The 24,753-nt window shown below is 45.0% G+C and overlaps 1 protein-coding gene across 2 annotated transcripts; it reads right to left on the bottom strand.

The window, feature by feature from the left end:
• Positions 1–422: 422 nt before the first annotated feature.
• RMND5A (required for meiotic nuclear division 5 homolog A) lies at positions 423–18,437 on the bottom strand. Of its 2 annotated transcripts, none has more exons than XM_044294300.1 (9): positions 17,802–18,437; positions 15,391–15,536; positions 12,226–12,360; positions 9,377–9,477; positions 7,855–8,021; positions 7,619–7,784; positions 6,257–6,359; positions 3,800–3,954; positions 423–951 (listed from the first exon to the last, which is right to left on the bottom strand). In XM_044294300.1, exons 1-9 carry the CDS (start codon positions 17,941–17,943, stop codon positions 888–890), a joined length of 1,179 nt encoding a protein of 392 aa, XP_044150235.1. In that variant the 5' UTR covers positions 17,944–18,437; the 3' UTR covers positions 423–887. The 2 variants fall into 2 exon arrangements, with proteins under 2 accessions (XP_044150235.1, XP_044150244.1); XM_044294309.1 differs by having other exon boundaries at positions 15,391–15,533; positions 17,802–18,433.
• Between the last annotated feature and the right edge of the window lie 6,316 nt (positions 18,438–24,753).

Below are 24,753 nucleotides of genomic sequence, written 5' to 3'. Positions count from 1 at the left end.
CACTGCTTCCTTCTCCCCTGTGCTGCTGAGGGAACACGGAGAGCGCTGACAGCAGCGCCATTCTTGTTCCCGGTACGTTATCGGTATTTCGGCAAAATAGATGCAGATACCGATAACGTTTAAAATCCTGAATATCGGCCGATAATATTGGTAAAACCGATAATCGGTTGATCCCTACTTAAATGAGTGTTTATGGAGGTCAGAGAAAAGGCTTCACATGAGCAGTCAGCTGACGGAAAACAGGAGAGGCAGTCTGCAAATATAATGATTTTTAAGCACAAACTGCTGATTATTATTTTTTTTTATTATAAAGACCAATTGAAAAAAATGATTTCTAGCCCACAATTAGTAAAATGCAACCATAAAAAAAAAAAATAATCCTGGAAGGTGTCCATATCCTTTCAATCGTTTATCAGCTTATGGTCTGTACTAGACGCCTCTGTAGAACGGTCTGGCTATATACACACCATACAGGGGGGAAAAGAACTCACGACATTGCTCTACATTGACTTTCAGCAGATGACAAGGAGATAGGGAGAGGACAAGGAAGGAGGAGCGGGGGGGCTTTAATAATAAAAAGTTTACATCATCTCTTGCTTTGTAAGTACAAAAACACCTGCATTGTCTGACCGCTGCTGGAGCGCGGCCATATACAGAGGTTACAGGAAGGTCCTTGGGACGCACATGTACAAGACTTCAACCCTGGCGCTGTCTAGATTGTGGTCAGGATTATACTTGTTGGTAGTGTCTGTGTGGATTGCCTTTACCAAAAAATTCAGGATGATCCTGGGTCTCTAATAATAAATGGAGATACGGGAAAAACTCCCCAAGCTTTCTTCAAATGCACTAAAAATCTAGGAGGCTGCCGACGCAACCAGCCTCCATGTTCAGAAGAAGATCTGTTTGGCATCTCCTGGGCTCTGCTCCATAGGGCAATACGGGCACTTTAATCTGCGGAGAAGACAGACAAGTTACAGTTATGGGCTACAGAGGTCATGAAGACCCTCATGCACTGATCCATCAAAAGGGGCGTGCCAAGCCAGAAATACACACAATGTGATTGATGGGAACAAGCACTATGACATCAACGACCCTAAACACGGGGGTCCGGTGCCTTCATATGAATGGAGCAGCGGGTCAAGCATGTCAACTGCTGCTCTATCCATTATCTGCTCCATACAGCTCTCTGTCAGTCCCATAGGGAACAGCCTGACTAGCAGAGGACGTGTAACCTGCCACTATATTTGTACAGGGGCATGGGATCCCCATTCTTGCGACCAGTGGGAGTCCTATTAGGGGTACATTTGTAACTTGGCACCATCCCTCTAAAACTAATCTAATAGATGCCATTACACTTGGCCTCAGTTTACAAAGGGCTCATCTAGCACTGGCTTTGACTATTTAAGAAGGGGCAGGCCACGTAGGTGAGGGCCACGAAGCAGCTGCTACTGCGATAGTTAAGCCCCTGCTTCTTACTTCACCTGCAGAAGGTGTCGTCTTAGTTATACTGCCATGCTACTGATGAGGATCTAGGCTGCTCTGCAGTGAATGGAGGCTCATTATGCAGAGATCTGTACAGGAATCAAAATAGGGACAAAGATACGAAGGGCAAAAACGGCTGATACAGCAGTGACCCATGAATTACTTGCTTTAAAGGGGTATTCCGGTTGTTAAAAGCTATCCCCTATCCACAGGATACAGAATAACTATTAGACTGGTGGGGGTCCTACCGCTCGTACACCCACCAATCACGACAACAGGGACCCCACCTCATAGAGATCCCTGCATGTCAAGCAAGTGAACTGCCACAGCATTCATCTCTATGGGAGTTCTGGAAATTGTATTCGGCTATCTCCAGAATCCCTCTACAGATGAATGAAACGATGGTGCACATGTTGCACTTGCCACTCCATTCGTTTCAGCGGCCTCCTCGTTCTTGTGAATGGTGGGGGTCCAAGTGGTAGGACCCCCACCAATCTAATAGTTATCCCCTATACTGTGGATGGGGTATAATTTTTAATAATGGGAATACCTCTTTAATAAATAATATGCAACTCTTTAATATACACTACCATTTTGAAGAGCTCTACTTTGTCAGTGAATGGAAACATTCTAGTTTGCATCCACAGGGTGAAAATCTGCACTGACCTACCAGGTTTGCTACTGGTATGTCCAGCCTACACCAGTGGCGTTGCAAGGGGGGCGCGGGCCGCAGGGCCGGGAACTTGCACACTTCTCATTTACGAATCCCAGGCATAGTTATCTCAGGAGAGGATGTGTCTGGGATTCGAACCCACGACCTTCTGTATCTTTGTATTTCAGAAAAGTTTCTGCTGGGATTCGAACCTACAACCTTCTGTATCAGAGGCAAAGCACTTACCCACACAGCCATAAGAGCCTGCAATGCTTCAGTGTACATCATATATAGAGATATAGCAGAGCTGAGTGTGCTGGGACAGCTGTCATGTGTATAGATGTACACTTAGCCAGCTATAACAGTAAAAGTCTTATATTTTTTCAGTCAGAGGCATTGCACTTCTTATGGCTGTGTGGGTAAGTGCTTTGCCTCTGATACGGAAGGTCGTGGGTTCGAATCCCAGCAGAAACTTTTCTGAAATACACAAGCACTGACTCCATATATGGACATACAGGGTGGGACACAGGAAGAGGCTGCATCGCATCGCTGACATGGAGGTAAGTATAAGTGTTTTTTTTATTTTTATTTTAATACCCGACTGTTGCTGCTATGGGGGGAGCGGGAGGCACTGGCACACGGGGGGGATTGGAAGAGGCACACCTGATGCTGGCACATGGGTGGGGGGGTTTGGCACTATGATACTGGCACATGGTGGGTGGGAAGGAGAGAGGCACTTGATACTGGCACATGGGGGGGGGGGGGCGGGGAGATGGCACTATGATACTGGCACATTATTGGGGGGCATTATGGGGGACGCAAGGCCGGCAGCCTATCAGAGGCCGGACACTGAGGCATTTTATACTGGTACATTATGGGGGGGGCACTATATAGGGGTATTTTATACTGACATTATGGGGGCATTTTCTGCACTGTCACATTATAAAGGGAATTTATTTCTACTAGGGAGGGGGGGGCATTATGGTGGGCTTTATTACTCCCCATGGTATGACTCCCTAGTAGCAGTGACACCATTTTCTACCGCACCGGGCGACACCAGCCCTAGCAACGCCACTGGCCTACACTACCCCCTGTGAGTAAGGCCTGCTCCATACGTGGTGAATTTTTCTGGCACAAATCCTCATGTGTCGCACTGAGCAACGCAGGGAAAACTAAAGCATGTGCAGCACAGTTCAATGGAGACCGCTGACGAACGGGTCGGGTCAGGTCACATGGACCTGCATCAGCGGTCAGGATAGAACCGGAATGCCACACAGGCATCGGGTGGCTGTATAAAAGCAGCACAGATGTTAACCACACGTATATAATAGTAAGTTACTCTATGTGCCCCGTCCATTACGGAAATTACAGAGTGGCCAACCCCTTTAAACAGACCCAATACATACTTAAAGGGGTTATCCAAGACTACAAAATGTACCGCATATACCCAGGCCCCACACACTGAATATACTTACCTGCCTCCCCGCAACGCCGCTGCTTCTCCCCATGCATGGATGAAAACATCCGGGGGGCAGGCAATAGCAGGCGGGGACAGGGACGAGCCTCCCTAGCATAGTGGGTGACACTAGTACAGACGATGACTGGGGTGTCCGGCTTTAAGACAAGTGAGAAACACAAGCTGGTGGACAGGGTTCACATACTTACTTGCTACCATTAAACATCTTATTTAATGCATCTCTTGATATTATATGACCACAGACGAGTTTCATGGGAGGATTATTGTCTGTCGTTTGCTGACGAAGGATCGGGCAGGCGAAGATTGAATGATACCAGCACTTTTTACCTAGGTCCACTTCAATCTGAGAAGAAAATGGAAAGTGGAACTTATAATATGTATTGCTGAGAAGGATACTGTTCAATCAATCATCTAAAAATGGAACGAGTATGACAACTGCAAACCAACCAAGACATGGCCGTCCACCTAAACTGACAGCCCAGGAGAGGAGAGCACTAATTAGAGAAGCAGCCAAGAGGCCCATGGTCACTGTGGAGGAGCTGCTGAGATCCACAGCTCAGGTGGGAGAATCTGTCCACAGGACAACTAGTAGTCGTGTACTCCACAAATCTGGCCTGGGGAAGAGTGGCAAGAGGAAAGCCATTTTTGAAAACAAGCCATAAGAAGTCGAGTTTGCAGTTTGACACAAGCCATGTAGGGGACACAGCAACCGTGGAAGAAGGTGCTCTGGTCAGATGAGACCAAAGTTGAACTTTTTGGCCTAAATGCAAAAAGCGGTGTGTGGCAGAAAACTAACTGCACATCACTCTGAACACACCATCCCCACATTGAAACACGGTGGTGACAGCATCGTGGTGTGGAGATGTTTTCTTCAGCAGGGACAGGGAAGCTGGTTAGAGTTGATGGGAAGATGGATAGAGCTTAATACAGGGCAAACCAAGAGGTAGAGGCTGCAAAAGACTTGAGACCGGGGCGGAGGTTCACCTTACAGCAGGACAACGACCCTAAACATACAGCCAGAGCTACTAGACCAGAATATTGCTGTTCAGAAACGCTCTACATGCATCTGACTGAGCGTGAGCTAATTTGCAAACAAGAATGGGCAAAAATTTCAAGCTCTAGATGTGCAAAGCTGGTAGAGACATACCCCAAAAGACTTGAAGCTGTAATTGCAGCAAAAGGTGGTCCTACAAAGTACTGACTCAGGAGGGCTGAATACTAATGCAAACCACACTTTCCACACTTTTTTGAAAACCATCAAAAATCATTTTCTTTTCACTTCACACATAATTGCTACTTTGTGTTAGTCTATCACATACAATCCCAATAAAAGACATTTAGGTTTGTGGGTGTAACATGGAAAAAAGAAAAAAAGAAAAAAAAAAATGGAAAAGTTTAAGGGGTATGAATACTTTTTAAAGGCATTGTATTTAGTAAAGTAATCCTATAAAAGGTGGAAAGTGTTAGGAAAAAAAAAATAAAAAATTTCCAATAAAAATTTTGTATTATATCAAGCAGATTTACCAGTGGAGGCCAAGGTTGACTTTTGGGACCCACACAGATACAGAAAACGGTGAGCAGAAGTCCTTGTTTCAGGTGGGGGGTAATTCATGGAATGGGATTTACAGTATAAAAAGGATTCACACTGTTTCTGTTCTCCCCATATGACAATGATGCAATCTTGTGTGCGATATGCTATCATGGCTGAGTAGCCCGACAGGAACAGGGAGGAGGATTTCATCCTTTCTGCCTGTTCTCGTCAGGCTGCTCAGCAATGACAGCATATAGCATAAGGGATTGCATCACTACTATTAGGGATGAGCGAACCGACGTCGGATGCAACATCCGAAGTCGATTCGAACAAAACTTTGTTCTAATACTGTACGTAGCAGAAGCTCTGTACACTTTTAGAATGTATTGGCTCCAAAGAGCCGAAGTTATTGCTTTGCGAAGTCTCGCGAGACTTTGCGCAATAACTTCATAAATGAATTTGTTCTGGAAAAAAAAACATTTCCCGAACTCAGGTTCGGTTCCAAGGTAGCACTTGGAACTAAACCAGAGTTCAGGGAAAGTTTTTTTTTTTTTTTTTTTACAGTATAAATCAATTTCTTAAGTTATAAGTAATTACTTCAGCTCATCGGAGACAATACATTCTAATACTGTACGGAGCACTACAAAGTTTTATGCAAATAGACTTCGGATGTTTCATCCGAAGTCTATTCGCTCATCCCTAATTACTATCTATGGAAAAGGGCTGTACCTGTGCTACAATAGATAGTAATTGTACAGGAAGTATGCTGTCAGGCTGAGCAGCCTGACCGACAATCTCAGCAGTGTAAAGTGAACTCTGAGCTGGCGAACAGTGTAACATGGCGCGCCCCCCACCTCTAACATGGTGCACCCGTACAAATGAAGGCAACCTGTCCTAGTTACATTCTAGGACAGGTTGCTGGAGGCCATTTTCATCATTCCCGGCAAACCCCTTTATGTGGAGAGTGCCTCTAAAATCATTTTTCCACCTGGAAAATCAAGATTCATGTACTTTTCTGATCTTGCTTAGTAGGAAAAGCCCTAAAAATTGGTACACACTAAGAACTGGTGACTACTACACATTGCTGCAGTGAGAACAGATGTCCTCTACTCACCGGTAACTCGTCCTTCTGATTCCACACTCCGGTGCACTGCCGCTGTTCGATAACTGCCTTTATGTTAATTAACGCTGGAAGTGCCACGCAACCTGCAGAAAAGCTACAAAAAGGGAGAAAAAAAAAAAATAAAAAAAAAATAAAAAAGTCTAATTGCTATTACGATTTAAACTGCGTGGACAACCGTCATGGTCTCCAGGGCGGTCTGTGCGGAGAGCGCACCAAGAGAAGACATGCCTGTTCTCGGAGCAGTCGCAGCGATAAACAATGTGCAGACATTTTCTGCGTGTAAACCGACCTGTGGGACAGATTTTGAAATCCACAGCATGTCAATTGCTTGTGCGGATTTTCACTGCCGATTTCTCCCTTTGCTACGCAAAGAGTGAGAGACCTGTGGGTAAAATACTCGACAAAATGCACACTTAACACGTGCAGATTTTGTTACAGATCTGTGCGGAATATTCACTTCTAATTTATCCATATCTGCAGCCTTAGATTATGTAAATAACAGCAGGTTCGAGGCTACCACGGCAAACAAATGGCTCCCTTGATGTGTGTGGGGAAGCCATCTGTGCCCTGGGAGTGCAGCGATCCCTTGGTTACACTGCCCAGATGCAGTGATCACAATTGACCACAGCATCTGAGAGGTTAAATGTCCACAATCTGAGTTATCGCCGATCGTGAACATTGCTTCTGGGTGTCTGCTGTGTAACACATGAGCCGAGTCGGCGCCATCTTTAAAACACCACAACTGGATGTACAGTTAGTTACACCCAGGTGTGGAAAGGGACTAAAGGAGCTGTCTCAGAGAAAACTCCCTTCTAAACGTGGACGCTGTCTTGCTTCCAGGACACAGGCCTCCGCAACTTGAATAGTACGTCTTCAAGTCTGGACAACCCCTTAAAAAGCACTATATCTGGTAAGTTTTACACTGGCAGGATATCTACTAGGTCTGACATGGCTTAATAGACAGATATTGATAGCACACCCAGGGTGAGGGCCTTTATGACTTTTTTTAGGCCCCCAAGAGACATGGTAACCCATCAGCACCCCCACATTCGCACTGCACCAATGGGCTGATAAAGGGAACCTGCTCCCGGCTGTCAGGCAAAGCTTCGGAGCCCATCAGATCGAGAGGACATACAGTGCTTTTAATGTGTTTTCCCCTATTGGTTATACAGCACTAGCATATTCTGAAGTAGTCACTCACAACACAGGGGCTCAAGTGCTGCAGCTCACCTCAACTGAAGGATATTCCTGGACAACCCCTTTAACATACTGTATCAGTTTGTGCTCGGATTCTTAGAGGAGAAAAAGAACCAAAAATATTTGTATGAATTACAGAATAAAAGCGTTACTCACCTAACACTGAGAGGAGATTCTACAGAGAGGCCCAGCAGGGAGCAGGCGTCCCGGGTGAAGATGTCGCAGATGTCTGCCCACTGGTTTGCATCCAGCAGATGAACATAGGGAGAGTTCTCTATACCCTGCCGCAGGTACACGAGGCTTCCCATGAGCACCTGGATATCTGGGAAATCAAGGAGGTTCACTACATCTTCTCCAGACACGCGCCACAGAATGATATGCTCAGCACTTACCTTTCTGATGATTTACAGCAAAAGGCTGAAAGTTTTTGGCATACTGCAGCGCCTCCCTCTGGTTGGCTGCGCCCCCCATCAGTAAACTAATGAAGTACAATCTGTGAAGCTTGAACTCCAATGAGCTGTTCTGCGCCATCAGCATTTCCCTGTTTGACACGGCCCACCTACAGAGAAAGACAAAATGGGAATCCTCTCTGGTCAGCTCCAGCATTGTCAAGAACTCTCCTTGCTGGCAGTGAATGAGAATATGAGATATATATTTTTTTTACATTTGGGTCTGTACCGATTTTCAGCTTCCCATTATTCTCACAGCTGGTAGTTTGCTTCTATCCGGCATATCCTTTGTGAACTCAACCCCCTGGACTGAAACGTAATGTTTGCACTGATACACTGTAGCAAACTATCAGCACAGGGAAGAGATTTGTGCTGCTGATGGATACAAGTATTAAATCTGTACAGAGTGTCAGCCTCTGGCTGTAAACAAGAACGTTTCCACTCACTGACAGCAAGTAGGGATTTTAAAAATGCTAGCAGAGGAAGAGGGAGGAGCAAGGGTGCATAGAGTGACTTAGGCCCACCCTCAAGTGCACTTAACTGCTCACTGACATATGGATTAAAAGTACTTTCACCATAATGATGAGCCAATGGATCGGTAAGCTAGCCCTACAAGGCACGGTGCCTGCTATAACAGAGAATTTCCTGGCGACAAATGCATTTAAGGGGAGTTTAAGTGGTGAAAGGAATTCTCAGATTTTGACATTTCCTTAAAAGGGGTTGTCCCACGAAAAATATTCAAAATTTTTATAACCAGCTCCTGGATCTGATTACTTTTGTAATGGCATATATGTATTACAGCCGCTGAGTTATTCACTGAAATCTATCTGTACAGCGCCACCTGGTGTGTGCTTTTTTTTAAATGTTTCTTATTTCTTTGTCCTGCTCACTGAGATGGCCGCACATGCTCATTTTCATCCTTCAACTGCCTCCTGAGCTGCGATAGGGAGAGCTGAGACACGCCCCCTGAGCTGTGATAGGGAGAGCTGAGACACGCCTCCTGAGCTGTGATAGGGAGAGCTGAGACGCCTCCTGAGCTGTGATAGGGAGAGCTGAGACACGCCCCCTGAGCTGCGATAGGGAGAACTAAGACACGCCCCCTGAGCTGCAGCATAAAAGACACTCCCCTTGAGCTGTCAGCTTGATATAAATCTAGTCGAACAGGGGTAGGCAACCTCCGGCACTCCAGTTGTTGTGAAACTACAACTTCCAGCATGCATACTTACTCTGCTCTTCTCTGAACTCCCACAGAAATGACTGGAGCATGCTGGGAATTGTAGTTTCACAGCGGCTAGAGTGCCGAAGGTTGCTGATCCCTGTAGTAGAGCAATAAATGTGGAGATATCTGGATCCATGTGAGGTACAGGGCTGGTTCTATCTTTGTTATGAAGAGATTATCGTGTCCTATATGATGTCTGATTTTCATTTTTTACATTAGTCATGGGAATACCCCTTTAATACTCACTCTAACGCTGGTCGTAGAACCCGAACCTTCAGTGCCTCCAATATCCTGTTCAGCTCCACAAACGGCTCTTTCTGGCTCGGGTCTATGGAGAGTCCAGCTTCCTGCAGAACAGAGAGAACGGAGTGTGAGCCTATAGACAGTGTAACAGAGGCAGCGAGGAAAAAGAAGCAGGAACAATAGGAAGAGCGTGCCGATGTCACTCCAGCCAAATGTCACCTGAGGAGTCAATGTAAAAAGCAGCACCAGGAAAAGCCCTACAATCAGGGTCTCCAGCATCCCCTCCGGATTAATGGGGTGCTGGGGGTCACAACCCCATAATGACATAAGGATAGGTCATCAATGTTACAGTGCTGGAAAATCCCTGTAAATAAAATTTCTCAGGGTACTTTCACATTAGCGTTTTTCTTTTCAGGCATGGAACTGATCTGATCAGGCATATTCCCATGCATTCTGAATGAAGATCAATCCGTTCAGGATGCATCAGGATGTCTTCAGTACAGTCTTTTTGACCGATCAGGACGGAGATCAAAACGCAGTGTGCTCCAGTTTTATCTCCACCCAAAAAAAACTGAAGACTTGCCTGAATGCCAGATCCGGCATTTTTTTTCCATAGGAATGTATTAGTGCCAGATCCGGCATTCAAAAAAGGTGAAAAATAAATAAATGCCGAATCTGTTTTTCCCGGATGACACCGGAAAGACGGATCCGGCATTTAAATGCATTTTTCTGACTGATCAGGCACTTTTAAGACTGATCCGGATCCTGATCAGTCTTTGGGCTGTTTCACACGAGCGAGTCCATTACGTGAATCAGGCTCTGTGTGCGAGTGTGATCCTCTGCTCTGGACTTGCAGGAGCGCACGGCATTATCATGATTTATAATGCTATGTGCCTCTGCTTGACCTTATTTCTACAGAATCATAGTGACATAAAGCTGTCGGTATGATTCTGTAGAAATAAGGCCATGCAGAGGCACATAGCATTATAAATCACGATAATGCCGTGCGCTCCTGCAAGTCCAGAGCAGAGGATCACACTCGCACACAGAGCCCGATTCACGTAATGGACTCGCTCGTGTGAAACAGACCTTAGGCTACTTTCACACTTGCGGCAGAGTGATCCGCCAAGCAGTTCCATCGCCGGAACCGCCTGCCAGATCCGTAAAAACGTATGCCAACTGATGGCATTTGTAAGACTGATCCGGACCCTGATCTGTCTTACAAATGCATTGAAATGCTGGATCCGTCTTTGCGGAGTCATCCGGAAAAACAGGATCGGACATTTAATTTTTTTCACCTTTTTTTTTATATTATTTTGAATGCCGGATCTGGCACTAATACATTCTTATGGGGGAAAAAAAATGCCAGATCTGGCATTCAGGCAAGTCTTCCGTTTTTTGGGCAGGAGATAAAACAGTAGCATGCCTCGGTTTTATCTTTTGCCTGATCAGTCAAAAAGACTGAACTGAAGACATCCTGAACGGATTAGGCCCCTTTCACACCTGCGTTATTGTCTTCAGGCATAGAGTTCCGTCGTCGGGGCTCTATGCCGGAAGAATCCTGATCAGGATTATCTTAATGGAGAGAAATCCGTTCAGGATGCATCAGGATGTCTTCAGTTCCGGAACGGAACGTTTTTTGGCCGGAGAAAATACCACAGCATGCTGCGCTTTTTGCTCCGGCCCAAAAAACTGAAGACTTGCTGCAAGGCCGGATCCGGAATGAATGCCCATTGAAAGGCATTGATCCGGATTCGGCCTTAAGCTAAACGTCGTTTCGGCGCATTGCCGGACACGACGTTTAGCTTTTTTAGAGTGGTTACCATGGCTGCCGGGACGCTAAAGTCCTGGCAGCCATGGTAAAGTGTAGCAGGGAGCGGGGGAGCAGTATACTTACCATCCGTGCGGCTCCCGGGGCGCTCCAGAGTGACGTCAGGGCGCCCCAAGCGCATGGATCACGTGATCGCATGGCACGTCATCCATGCGCATGGGGCGCCCTGACGTCACTCTGGAGCGCCCCGGGAGCCGCACGGATGGTAAGTATACCGCTCCCCCTATGGCAACCAGGACTTTAATAGCGTCCTGGGTGCCATAGTAACACTGAAAGCATTTTGAAGACGGATCAGTCTTCAAATGCTTTCAGTACACTTGCGTTTTTCTGGATCCGGCGTGTAATTCCGGCAAGTGGAGTACACGCCGGATCCGGACAACGCAAGTGTGAAAGAGGCCTTACTCTCCATTCAGAATGCATGGGAATAAAACTGATCAGTTATTTTCCAGTATAGGGCCCCTAGGAACTCTATGCTGGAAAAGAAAAAAGTTTAGGCGATTTCCAATAATGCAGTGGGACAGTATTTTACGCATCACTGTCTGGTGCACTACACCTCCGAAAATGCAGGTCACCAGAGAGGTCTGTGCAGACATGGAGTTGGTAAAGAATGCTGGGAGATTTCAGCTCTGAATTGTGAATGCAGCTCAGGACTGTAACACAGGAGGTAAATCAGGATAAAAGACTGTGATGTGTTTTCAGGGCGAGTCAACTTTTCATGTAGATTAATTGCATGTACGTTTTAAAAGGAACCTCTAATGAGGATTTAGGCTCCCCAAACCCTCATGAAAGGTTCTCTCTAAGTGGGTTGTCCAAGATTTTGATAGTGATGACTAAGCGGGGGTCCTGAGCTGTTTGAGGAGGTCTCGTGCTCCAGGCCTCTTCCAAGGTCAGTGACGTTGTGGTTTTCTCCAGTCGTCACAGCTTTCTATATAATCGCTCTCCCTAAAGATAAGTGGCATCTCTGGCTGGTGCACTGCAGCATGTAAACACCTAGGGAGTACTTCTGGTAGCAGGTACCTACCTGGCACAGCTCCTCAGCCACATCCAGCATTCCCTGCCTGAAGAAGTGCTCCACCATTACTTCGTTGAGCATCCGTTGGCTGTCCGCCTGCCAGCAGCCGTCGATGCCCACACTGCTGATGTCTGCATCAAAATTCTGGGAAGGAGAAAAAAAACCCGTATATTAGCGACCCTGGCTAGCACTCTGCGGAGGTGTAATGACAAAGGTACGTAACAAAACACATACAGCGCAGTGTTCTTTCTTCTGTGGGATGCCACTATATAGAAAAGTAAAGTCAATTGGACTCTGTCCAGATGAAACTTCTTAAAGAGACCAGCTGTGTATGGAGACTTAAAGGGTTTGGCCCGCAAAAAATATTCAACATTTTTTCAAAACCAGCACCTGGATCTGATTACTTTTGTAATTGCATGTAATTAAAATTTTTGTATAGCCACTGAGTTATTCAATAAAATGTATCTGTACAGCGCTCGCTGAGATGGCCGCACATGCTCAGTTACATCCTTCAACTACCTCCTGAGCTACACACGAGATGTCTCCCAGGAAAATAGAACCAACTCGCTAGTGCCACTTTCTGGAAATGGCTTTCTATGAGTCAAAGTCCCTCTTGAAAAAAATACTAATTATTTTTTTCAAGATGGACTTTGACTCATAGGAAGCCACTTCCAGAAGGTGGCACTAGCGAGATGGTTCTCCTTCCCTGGGAGACACCTCTTTGCAATAATGGTATGCTGGCATGATTGTTGTGCTTTTTCACAGGTGTATAACATTTATTAGGGGTGGGCGATATGGCCTAAAATCTATATTGCGCCACCAATGAATATAGTTAATATGCCTAATATATGCATTGGTGGCGCAGTGGCCACAGTCCCTCCCCTCCTCCTCCTAGTCTGTTCCTCATAGGTGGTCAGCGGCTGCCGCACACGGTGGGGAGGGAGGGACTCTCCTTCTCCACTGTGCCGGCTCAGGAGAACATGGTGCGTGCCGAGAGCGGCGCATGCCATGTTCCACCGCGATATGGCAATATAAACGAAATCTCTATCATTGGCCAAATTTATATCGTTTATATTGCATATCGTCTATATCGCCCACCCCTAGTTTATATCTAAATATCCTAATTATAGTAGATTTGATTATATAAGAGGCCATATTGTGACATCTTCACCATTTTGTATGTATTTTAAAGTAGGCCAAAAGAGGTTCATGGAGAGGACGCAGTTCATATAATTTCTTCTATGTAGATGTACCAATCTGAGAAGAGTGATTCTTGTCTCCTTATAGATTTATGACTGAGATAAGGATATTCTCTAGACGTATCTGGTACAGTTTGATGTCTATTGGTGAAGCAGAAAATCTGTGATTAATGTTATTATATATATAACATTAAGTTTTAGTATAAGATAATCAATAGGACATATGTATTGTACTGTGTTGTTGAATATTATGAAGGACGTCAATGCATCTATTATCTTATATATTTCTCACTAGGAACGCATACACTCCTAAAGCATGAGAAGAATTTTAAGTGTAGACTGTTAGTAAGATGGTGTTGTTTTAACTAACAATCAATCAACCGCCTATGCAATAGTGCTACCTAGGTATGAATAGGTAACATTGCACCAACAGCCGAAATGCATTCTGGGTGATATAGGTGACATCACAGTCATTATCATGTGTACACGCCTAACCGACAATGAGTGGAAAACTCCAAGTTAGGAAGGTATGTCTAAGTTTGTGATCATAAAACCACACACACACACACACACACACACACACACACAGAAAAGAAAGAAAAAAACAGAGAGAAGCAAAAAAAAAAGAAGAAAAGAAAAGGAGAGCGCCCAGGAGAAAAATCCCAATGATCAGAACGGACTTTAGAGCTGACTTCCCTTAGACTCTTAATATCATCTGCATTCTCGGGTAACGTATAACTTTATTATGTTTAGTATTGATTGAATTATTTGGCTTGATATTTAGCAACTCCCCGTTTTAGTGCGGATGTATAATGTTAAAAGTGCTACATAAATATTATCACTATTCAGTAAAGATGCATATTACTGAATAAAAGATCCAATATTGATATGGGAGAAACTCTCCGATAGGAATATTCAATTCCATAGCCAATATCTGGCCTGATAATTTATGTAGCAATACTACCCAATATCCGAGATTGGTCATAGTTTGAGCAGAGCAAGGGTTCGTATCTACCTAAATCAATATTAAGTTTATTGTGTATATCTCAATTGTCGTCGGGACGTTTGTATTACATTTTACGTTTGAGAGGCGATATGGAACACTGGTAGTCGTGTTAGAGTGGCGAATTTAGGGTACTGCATATCAATGTGTTATTGCATATTATTGAATTTTATATTCATTAAGCTTTGATTGTATTTTTGAGTTATTGTATAATAAATCATTAAAATTTTTGCATAGACGCTTGTACCATGTTTTACTGATTGCACAATATAATTAAATTAACGATGATCTCTTTTTTAGGTGTTTTATACGTCCACCTCTAAGATCAATTCCCGTTAAAAAAAATTCTTTGATCCTTTCTTTTATATAAAGTATTTGCTTTATATCCCTGACATGATGTACTCTCCTGGCACTCATCGGGTGAACTTCGCTCTGTAAATGTGTTTGTGGGGTACCATGGGAGTTTTACTGGGAAGGCAAAATCGTGACGTTACCTGCAATGCTATCCTCAATATTGGCTTCAAGAGGGGACACTGCAGGTAGGTGACCCAGGGTGACAGGCAGGAACCCCGCTCTGTCTACTGCAAGTACCCCCTTTCTACAAGGGTTTTTTAGAGGGTGCCCACTAACTTATTATTAGACCCCCTAAAGATATGCATCACATGACCCCGGTCTATGACCACTGCAGCCAACCAGCATCATGGGTCCTATCACTGAGCGGTGATGTCAGTAGTATGGTACTAGTGAGGTCAGTGGTCACGAGCCACCTACTCCTACACGAAGATGTGTGCGCGTGTGTGTGGGGGGGGGGGGGAGTATTGTTTTAAGTCAATTCATAACACCCCAAGTGGTCCATGGTGTTAATTGCCTTTTAATGTACAGACTGCTCCCAGCGCTCAGCAGGAGGGGGGTGACTGAGGCCACATTCCATACATGCAGCAGCCGTGTACAGGGAACACGCATGTATTGTACCTTATCGATGGCCTTCCCCACCCGGGACACGCTGCTGTGGATATCCTTGTGGTCAGAGGCCAGCTTCTGCACCGTGTCCTTGATCCGCTTACAGCACTGCGTTAACACCAGAGACAACGTCCCAGATAATTCTCCATCTTGTTCTGCTGGGGAGAAGGGGGAGAGTGATTTATACAGCCGTGTAGCATGCACTATAAGGCTGTGTTCAGACGTTTCAGTTGAAGTGAAGATAAATATGTATCAGAAAAATAAATAAAAAAAAAAACAAAAAAAAAAAACACACATACGCTGTAAACATGTTAAAAGGGGTGGTCCGTCCTAGGAGCCGACAACCCCAGTGGTCATAAACTGTGTCCAACTAGCAGTGACCTTCTGTTCCACAACGTGACTGCTGAGGCCAGTGATTGGCTGCAGTGGTCATGGGACTAAGCCACTTCCCACCTGGCAGAAAACGGAAGCGGCCATGAACAGGGCAGGACTACGGACAGGTGAAATTTCCTCTATTTGGGCACAGGTTACGACCAGTGGGGAATCTTGAAAAAGGGGATAGGTTAGTATGAAGAGTATTCCCCATCATTTAACAATTCCAGAGCATCTTTTCTGATAGCTGCGTCGTACCGTTCCTCTGTTATTCCTTCTAGGAATTGATTAATAAACTTACAACTGGGTGTCCCTACATAATCCGACACTGTCCAATCAGTACCTCATTAACAAGGTGAATGGTTCAGGACACCTACGATCTGCTGAGCGGAGTGACACTTAAATGCCTCATGCACACAGCCGTACGGCGGCCGGAAAACAGTGGGTCCACAGCATACGGGCACCGGACGTTTGTGCACCACACATCAGGGATGCGGACCCATTCACGGAAATACTACGGAGTGCTTCCATGGGTTTTACTGTCCGTGCCTTCGCACTGCAAAAACCTTGTGCGTCTAGTACTTGTTTTGTGGTGCGGACCGTTGGTTGCGGAGAGCGGTGCTCGCAGGAGCGCCGGCACCTTCTCAAACAGCCGATCAGCAGGGGTCCCCCACCGATCAGATTTATCAGAAGAAAAATCTCAGAAACCACCACGGTTTAAACATTGTGACCAATGAGGCTGTTCTAGGTATTGCAGCTCAATCCCATTCATTTAAATGGGACTGCGCTGTAGAAAGGCAAAAGGGACCGATCATAACATCACTGGCCAAGGACCCCTCCTCAGGACTTTCCGCCCCTGTTCCTCACAGCAGTCTCCAGATTTCCTTTATGGAAAGGAATCTCCTAACGTTCACATAAGGAGGAAGGGATCGGCTGTGGCACAAGAACCGGCCCGGGGACAAGTAGCCGCCATTGTGCTGTCACAGGTCACACCGGAAACACGGGGACAAGACAATAGGCAATCACAGTCACCCTGGGGCCTGATCCAAGAAGAACGTCCATGGACGAGGAGCGGAGAAGCTCCCCGGGGACAAAGCTCAGGTTCAGGTACATAAAGGGGGTCATTTATCAAGGGACTTGCAGCTACTTTAGTCCTAAAAATAGCCGCAAGTCCCCTTTTTGACTGACCAGAGCCATCTGAATGGCGGCCACGTCACCCTACCCTGGGGTGGTCGTCCGCCTGGCCATAGTCAGTATTAGGACGGTGGGAGGAGTCAGACCGCCCCTTTAATTCTCATGGCTAGAGATGAGCGAACTTCTGTTTTAAGTTCGGCGTCTAAAGTTCGGGGGCGGGTTAGCGGAGAATCCCGATCTGGAACCGGATATGGATTCCGACTTCCGTTGTGGTCCGTGGTAGCGGAATCAATAATGGCCGATTATTGATTCCGCTACCACGGACCACAACGGAAGTCGGAATCCATATCCGGTTCCAGATCGGGATTCTCCGCTAACCCGCCCCCGAACTTTAGACGCCGAACTTAAAACAGAAGTTCGCTCATCTCTACTCATGGCCAATCACACACCCGCTATTGCGTGTGGACAGACCCCCCCCCCCCCCCCCAAACTAACCGCTTGCCCCCTGAATGAACATTCCTACGTCTTTCATCAAGCGTCACCCCGGGGGATCAAACATGCAAAGTGAATGGGGCACAAACAATCGTAAAAGCGATCATTCCTTCCCTTTTTTTGCTTAGCACCGAGATGAGTGACAGCGCTTTAGACGAGTGCCGATCTACTCGTTTTCCGGCGCGGGGGAAGGGGTGGCGCTGTCACCATCTAACGTTCTAGTCACCTCCCTCATGATGATGTCACTACGGAGCACGCATCGTCATCCACGGTGATGTCATCACAGCGGACCGATTCCGTCCTATCGCCAGGGACGTCACGTGACCTCGGGTGACCACCCTGCCTGAAAGTAATCCTTAGCAGGTCTTCCTATGTGGACATCCCCTTGAAGAGCCTCCAGACAAGCTGTGGCGGCCATGTCTTACCGGCGGCCTGCAGGATCTCCCTCCTCAGCCCGCCCGCGTACTCGATCAGCTCCTCCAGGCTCCGCTCGCAGTGCTGCCCATAGCCCCCGAACTTCTGCAGCACCTTCTCCAGCTCCCGCTCCACCGTCACACACTGATCCATGTCCCCGCAGTGTCCCGAGGAGGCGGCTAGGGGGCCCGGTAAGACGGGGCGGCGGGGGGGCGGCCCCGGGGCCTCCTCTTCCTCAGAGAGCAGCAGCAGCAGCTCCTCGGCCCGGGCCGGAGCGGCCCCCGCCAATGCGACCTGCGGTGGAGAATGGACGGACCGCGGCCTAACGTGGCGCCGGCTTCCCCAGCTCCGGATCAGCGGAGGAGTCGTCACAAAGGCTCCGCTACCGGGAGGCACAACGTCAGCGCCGCTTGTTTTTGTTTTTAACGGAGCTCATCGTTGACCTGTTTTACCGGGACTGAACAACTGTACAGCGTAGGGGAGGCTCAACGTAACTGTCAACTAAAAGTGTCAGAGGCGTACCGGCGCCGATAGGCCGGCCTTGTGCAGCCACTCCTTAGAGTCTGACTAAACGGCTCAGGTAGCCATAGACATTCTACCTTATTTATTCACGGGCCATAATAAACATTTTCTTCTCGAACTCCCCCCCCCCCTCACTAAGGTGAACTAATGGAACATTCCATCTGATTACGTCAGCGCTGCTTCCCCCTGCCTGTAGTTATGATTGCTTCCATTTTATTTTTTTTAACATCCGGGTCTCGACAGTTGTTGCTGGGCGGAGCTTCTGAGCTGCCACCTGACGTCACCACGACGCGTTCTATTAACCCCTTAGTGCCTTCCAAGAGCTATAACTTTTTTGTTTTTCCGTCCATGTAGCCGTATGAGGGCTTGTTTTTTGCGGGACAAGTTGTAGTTTTTAAAGGCGCCATTTTGGGATGCGCGTAACTTACAGATTTTGAAATAAATAACGTGATTACTCTCTGGGGCAGTACAATTACAGCGATATCAACTACATATAGTTTTTTTATGTTTTACTAGTATTGCACAACAGAAAACTATTTTTTTAGATCGTCACATCCCAAAACCCAGAACTTTTTTCTTTTTCTTTTTATGGAGCTGTGTGAGGGTTTGATTTTTGCGGGGCAACATGTATCATGTTAGGCTACATTCTGATTTATATTTTTTGATTTGTTATTTGAGGCAAATAAGCAAAAAAACAGCAATACTGGTATTGATTTTTTTTTTAATGGTGTTTACCGTACGGGACGCAATGATACCAAATATGTGGAGCGGATTTTATCTGAGCAATTTTTTTACCACAGAAAGTAATCTTTTTCAATGGAAAAAGGTGTAATTTTTAACTTAGACTTTTTTTTTACTTAGTAAAACTTTTTTTTTTAACCATTTACTAGTCCCACAAGGGGACTTTAACAGGCCATTTTTGATTCTTTCTATAATACCCTGTACTGCTTATGCAATACGGAGTATTACACTGTCAATGCTATACTGGCAGTGACCAGCAGGCCCCTCCCCCATCTCACTAAACCCTTTAGAATCTGCAGTCGCTATTGACTGACACGAACGAGTCCATTGCGGGAATCACGCTCCGTGTATAAACGTGATCCTCCGTTCTGGACTTGCAGGAGCGCACAACATCATACTGATTTATAATGCTGTGTGCCTCTGCTTGACCTTACTTCTACAGAATAGTGACATAAAGCCGTCAGTATGATCCTGTAGAAGTAAGGTCAAGCGAGGCACATTGCATTATATATCAGTATAATGATCGTGTGAAACAGCCGTAACTGTGCAGGAGTGCCTCTATTAAACATCATAGGCATTTAGTTACTACAGTAACTGTGCAGGAGTGCCTCTATTAAACGTCATAGGCATTTAGTTACTACAGTAACTGTGCAGGAGTGCCTCTATTAAACGTCATAGGCATTTAGTTACTACAGTAACTGTGCTGGAGTGCCTCTATTAAACGTCATAGGCATTTAGTTACTACAGTAACTGTGCCGGAGTGCCTCTATTAAACGTCATAGGCATTTAGTTACTACAGTAACTGTGCAGGAGTGCCTCTATTAAATGTCATAGGCATTTAGTTACTACAGTAACTGTGCAGGAGTGCCTCTATTAAATGTAATTGGCATTTAGTTACTACAGTAACTGTGCAGGAGTGCCTCTATTAAACGTCATAGGCATTTAGTTACTACAGTAACTGTGCTGGAGTGCCTCTATTAAACGTCATAGGCATTTAGTTACTACAGTAACTGTGCAGGAGTGCCTCTATTAAATGTAATTGGCATTTAGTTACTACAGTATCTGTGCAGGAGTGCCTCTATTAAACGTCATAGGCATTTAGTTACTACAGTAACTGTGCTGGAGTGCCTCTATTAAACGTCATAGGCATTTAGTTACTACAGTAACTGTGCTGGAGTGCCTCTATTAAACGTCATAGGCATTTAGTTACTACAGTAACTGTGCTGGAGTGCCTCTATTAAACGTCATAGGCATTTAGTTACTACAGTAACTGTGCAGGAGTGCCTCTATTAAATGTAATTGGCATTTAGTTACTACAGTAACTGTGCAGGAGTGCCTATATTAAACGTCATAGGCATTTAGTTACTACAGTAACTGTGCTGGAGTGCCTCTATTAAACTTCATAGGCATTTAGTTACTACAGTAACTGTGCTGGAGTGCCTCTATTAAACGTCATAGGCATTTAGTTACTACAGTAACTGTGCAGGAGTGCCTCTATTAAATGTCATAGGCATTTAGTTACTACAGTAACTGTGCAGGAGTGCCTCTATTAAATGTAATTGGCATTTAGTTACTACAGTAACTGTGCAGGAGTGCCTATATTAAACGTCATAGGCATTTAGTTACTACAGTAACTGTGCTGGAGTGCCTCTATTAAACGTCATAGGCATTTAGTTACTACAGTAACTGTGCTGGAGTGCCTCTATTAAACGTCATAGGCATTTAGTTACTACAGTAACTGTGCTGGAGTGCCTCTATTAAACGTCATAGGCATTTAGTTACTACAGTAACTGTGCAGGAGTGCCTCTATTAAATGTAATTGGCATTTAGTTACTACAGTAACTGTGCAGGAGTGCCTATATTAAACGTCATAGGCATTTAGTTACTACAGTAACTGTGCTGGAGTGCCTCTATTAAACGTAATTGGCATTTAGTTACTACAGTAACTGTGCAGTAGTGCCTCTATTAAACATCATAGGCATTTAGTTACTACAGTAACTGTGCTGAAGTGCCTCTATTAAACGTCATAGGAATTTAGTTACTACAGTAACTGTGCTGGAGTGCCTCTATTAAACGTCATAGGCATTTAGTTACTACAGTAACTGTGCTGGAGTGCCTCTATTAAATGTAATTGGCATTTAGTTACTACAGTAACTGTGCTGGAGTGCCTCTATTAAACGTCATAGGCATTTAGTTACTACAGTAACTGTGCTGGAGTGCCTCTATTAAACGTCATAGGCATTTAGTTACTACAGTAACTGTGCTGGAGTGCCTCTATTAAACGTCATAGGCATTTAGTCACTACAGAAACTGTGCAGGAGTGCCTCTATTAAACGTCATAGGAATTTAGTTACTACAGTAACTGTGCAGGAGTGCCTCTATTAAACGTCATAGGCATTTAGTTACTACAGTAACTGTGCAGGAGTGCCTCTATTAAACGTCATAGGCATTTAGTTACTACAGTAACTGTGCAGGAGTGCCTCTAATAAACATAGGCATTTAGTTACTACAGTAACTGTGCAGGAGTGCCTCTATTAAACGTCATAGGCATTTAGTTACTACAGTAACTGTGCAGGAGTGCCTCTACTAAACGTCATAGGCATTTAGTTACTACAGTAACTGTGCAGGAGTGCCTCTATTAAACGTCATAGGCATTTAGTTACTACAGTAACTGTGCTGGAGTGCCTCTATTAAACGCCATAGGCATTTAGTTACTACAGTAACTGTGCTGGAGTGCCTCTATTAAACGTCATAGGCATTTAGTTACTACAGTAACTGTGCAGGAGTGCCTCTATTAAACGTCATAGGCATTTAGTTATTACAGTAACTGCTGGAGTGCCTCTATTAAACGTCATAGGCATTTAGTTACTACAGTAACTGTGCTGGAGTGCCTCTATTAAACATCATAGGCATTTAGTTACTACAGTAACTGTGCTGGAGTGCCTCTATTAAACGTCATAGGCATTTAGTTACTACAGTAACTGTGCAGGAGTGCCTCTATTAAACGTCATAGGCATTTAGTTACTACAGTAACTGTGCTGGAGTGCCTCTATTAAACGTAATTGGCATTTAGTTACTACAGTAACTGTGCAGTAGTGCCTCTATTAAACATCATAGGCATTTAGTTACTACAGTAACTGTGCTGAAGTGCCTCTATTAAACGTCATAGGAATTTAGTTACTACAGTAACTGTGCTGGAGTGCCTCTATTAAACGTCATAGGCATTTAGTTACTACAGTAACTGTGCTGGAGTGCCTCTATTAAATGTAATTGGCATTTAGTTACTACAGTAACTGTGCTGGAGTGCCTCTATTAAACGTCATAGGCATTTAGTTACTACAGTAACTGTGCTGGAGTGCCTCTATTAAACGTCATAGGCATTTAGTTACTACAGTAACTGTGCTGGAGTGCCTCTATTAAACGTCATAGGCATTTAGTCACTACAGAAACTGTGCAGGAGTGCCTCTATTAAACGTCATAGGAATTTAGTTACTACAGTAACTGTGCAGGAGTGCCTCTATTAAACGTCATAGGCATTTAGTTACTACAGTAACTGTGCAGGAGTGCCTCTATTAAACGTCATAGGCATTTAGTTACTACAGTAACTGTGCAGGAGTGCCTCTAATAAACATCATAGGCATTTAGTTACTACAGTAACTGTGCAGGAGTGCCTCTATTAAACGTCATAGGCATTTAGTTACTACAGTAACTGTGCAGGAGTGCCTCTACTAAACGTCATAGGCATTTAGTTACTACAGTAACTGTGCAGGAGTGCCTCTATTAAACGTCATAGGCATTTAGTTACTACAGTAACTGTGCTGGAGTGCCTCTATTAAACGCCATAGGCATTTAGTTACTACAGTAACTGTGCTGGAGTGCCTCTATTAAACGTCATAGGCATTTAGTTACTACAGTAACTGTGCAGGAGTGCCTCTATTAAACGTCATAGGCATTTAGTTATTACAGTAACTGCTGGAGTGCCTCTATTAAACGTCATAGGCATTTAGTTACTACAGTAACTGTGCTGGAGTGCCTCTATTAAACATCATAGGCATTTAGTTACTACAGTAACTGTGCTGGAGTGCCTCTATTAAACGTCATAGGCATTTAGTTACTACAGTAACTGTGCAGGAGTGCCTCTATTAAACGTCATAGGTATTTAGTTTCTACAGTAACTGTGCAGGAGTGCCTCTATTAAACGTCATAGGCATTTAGTTACTACAGTAACTGTGCAGGAGTGCCTCTATTAAACTTCATAGGCATTTAGTTACTACAGTAACTGTGCTGGAGTGCCTCTATTAAACGTCATAGGCATTTAGTTACTACAGTAACTGTGCAGGAGTGCCTCTATTAAACGTCATAGGTATTTAGTTTCTACAGTAACTGTGCAGGAGTGCCTCTATTAAACGTCATAGGCATTTAGTTACTACAGTAACTGTGCAGGAGTGCCTCTATTAAACGTCATAGGCATTTAGTTACTACAGTAACTGTGCAGGAGTGCCTCTACTAAACGTCTTAGGCATTTAGTTACTACAGTAACTGTGCAGGAGTGCCTCTATTAAATGTAATTGGCATTTAGTTACTACAGTATCTGTGCAGGAGTGCCTCTATTAAACATCATAGGCATTTAGTTACTACAGTAACTGTGCAGGAGTGCCTCTATTAAATGTAATTGGCATTTAGTTACTACAGTATCTGTGCAGGAGTGCCTCTATTAAACATCATAGGCATTTAGTTACTACAGTAACTGTGCAGGAGTGCCTCTATTAAATGTAATTGGCATTTAGTTACTACAGTATCTGTGCAGGAGTGCCTCTATTAAACATCATAGGCATTTAGTTACTACAGTATCTGTGCAGGAGTGCCTCTATTAAACATCATAGGCATTTAGTTACTACAGTAACTATGCAGGAGTGCCTCTATTAAACATCATAGGCATTTAGTTACTACAGTAACTGTGCAGGAGTGCCTCTAATAAACATCATAGGCATTTAGTTACTACAGTATCTGTGCAGGAGTGCCTCTATTAAACGTCATAGGCATTTAGTTACTACAGTAACTGTTCAGGAGTGCCTCTAATAAACATCATAGGCATTTAGTTACTACAGTATCTGTGCAGGAGTGCCTCTATTAAACGTCATAGGCATTTAGTTACTACAGTAACTGTGCAGGAGTGCCTCTATTAAACATCACCAAGCAGAGAGTACCCCAGAAATAGCAGATAGAGAGTGGCACCATGAAGTACCAGCAGGAATGCTCCCTATTATTAGTGCTGTGAAAACCATATGGAGCCTCTCTGCAGAATGTGACCTGTGAGCGGCCATCAGCAGAAGTCAGTGCCGCTGACAGGTTCTGTTCAGTGGAGCCAAGCAGACTCCGGGGGTTATGATATTACCTGCCTGCCCTTCTGGGTATGCGGCAAGTAAAGGGGTAGAGAGGCTGCAGCGCTAAGGGCAGGCCAACAACAGGCGTTATCCATGGTGCAGTGGACGGAGGTGGTAACTGCAGCAGTGAGGTGAATGGGAGCAGCGCTGCAGTTACCACCTCTGTCCACCACACCATGGGCAGCGCTGTGTAGTCCTGGCGCTGACTTCTGACTCCAGATCAGTGAGGTGTCAGACCCCCACGATTTGTTATAGATGGTCATCGATAGTAAAATCCTGCAGTAACCCTTTAATGCCTTGATGCTGCATCCCCAAT

This window comes from Bufo gargarizans, chromosome 1 (genome assembly GCF_014858855.1).
Source record: "Bufo gargarizans isolate SCDJY-AF-19 chromosome 1, ASM1485885v1, whole genome shotgun sequence".
In the NCBI taxonomy this organism is placed as follows: Eukaryota; Metazoa; Chordata; class Amphibia; order Anura; family Bufonidae; genus Bufo; species Bufo gargarizans.
Note: the sequence above shows the minus strand (reverse complement) of the source record. Positions and strands in the feature narration are given on the sequence as shown.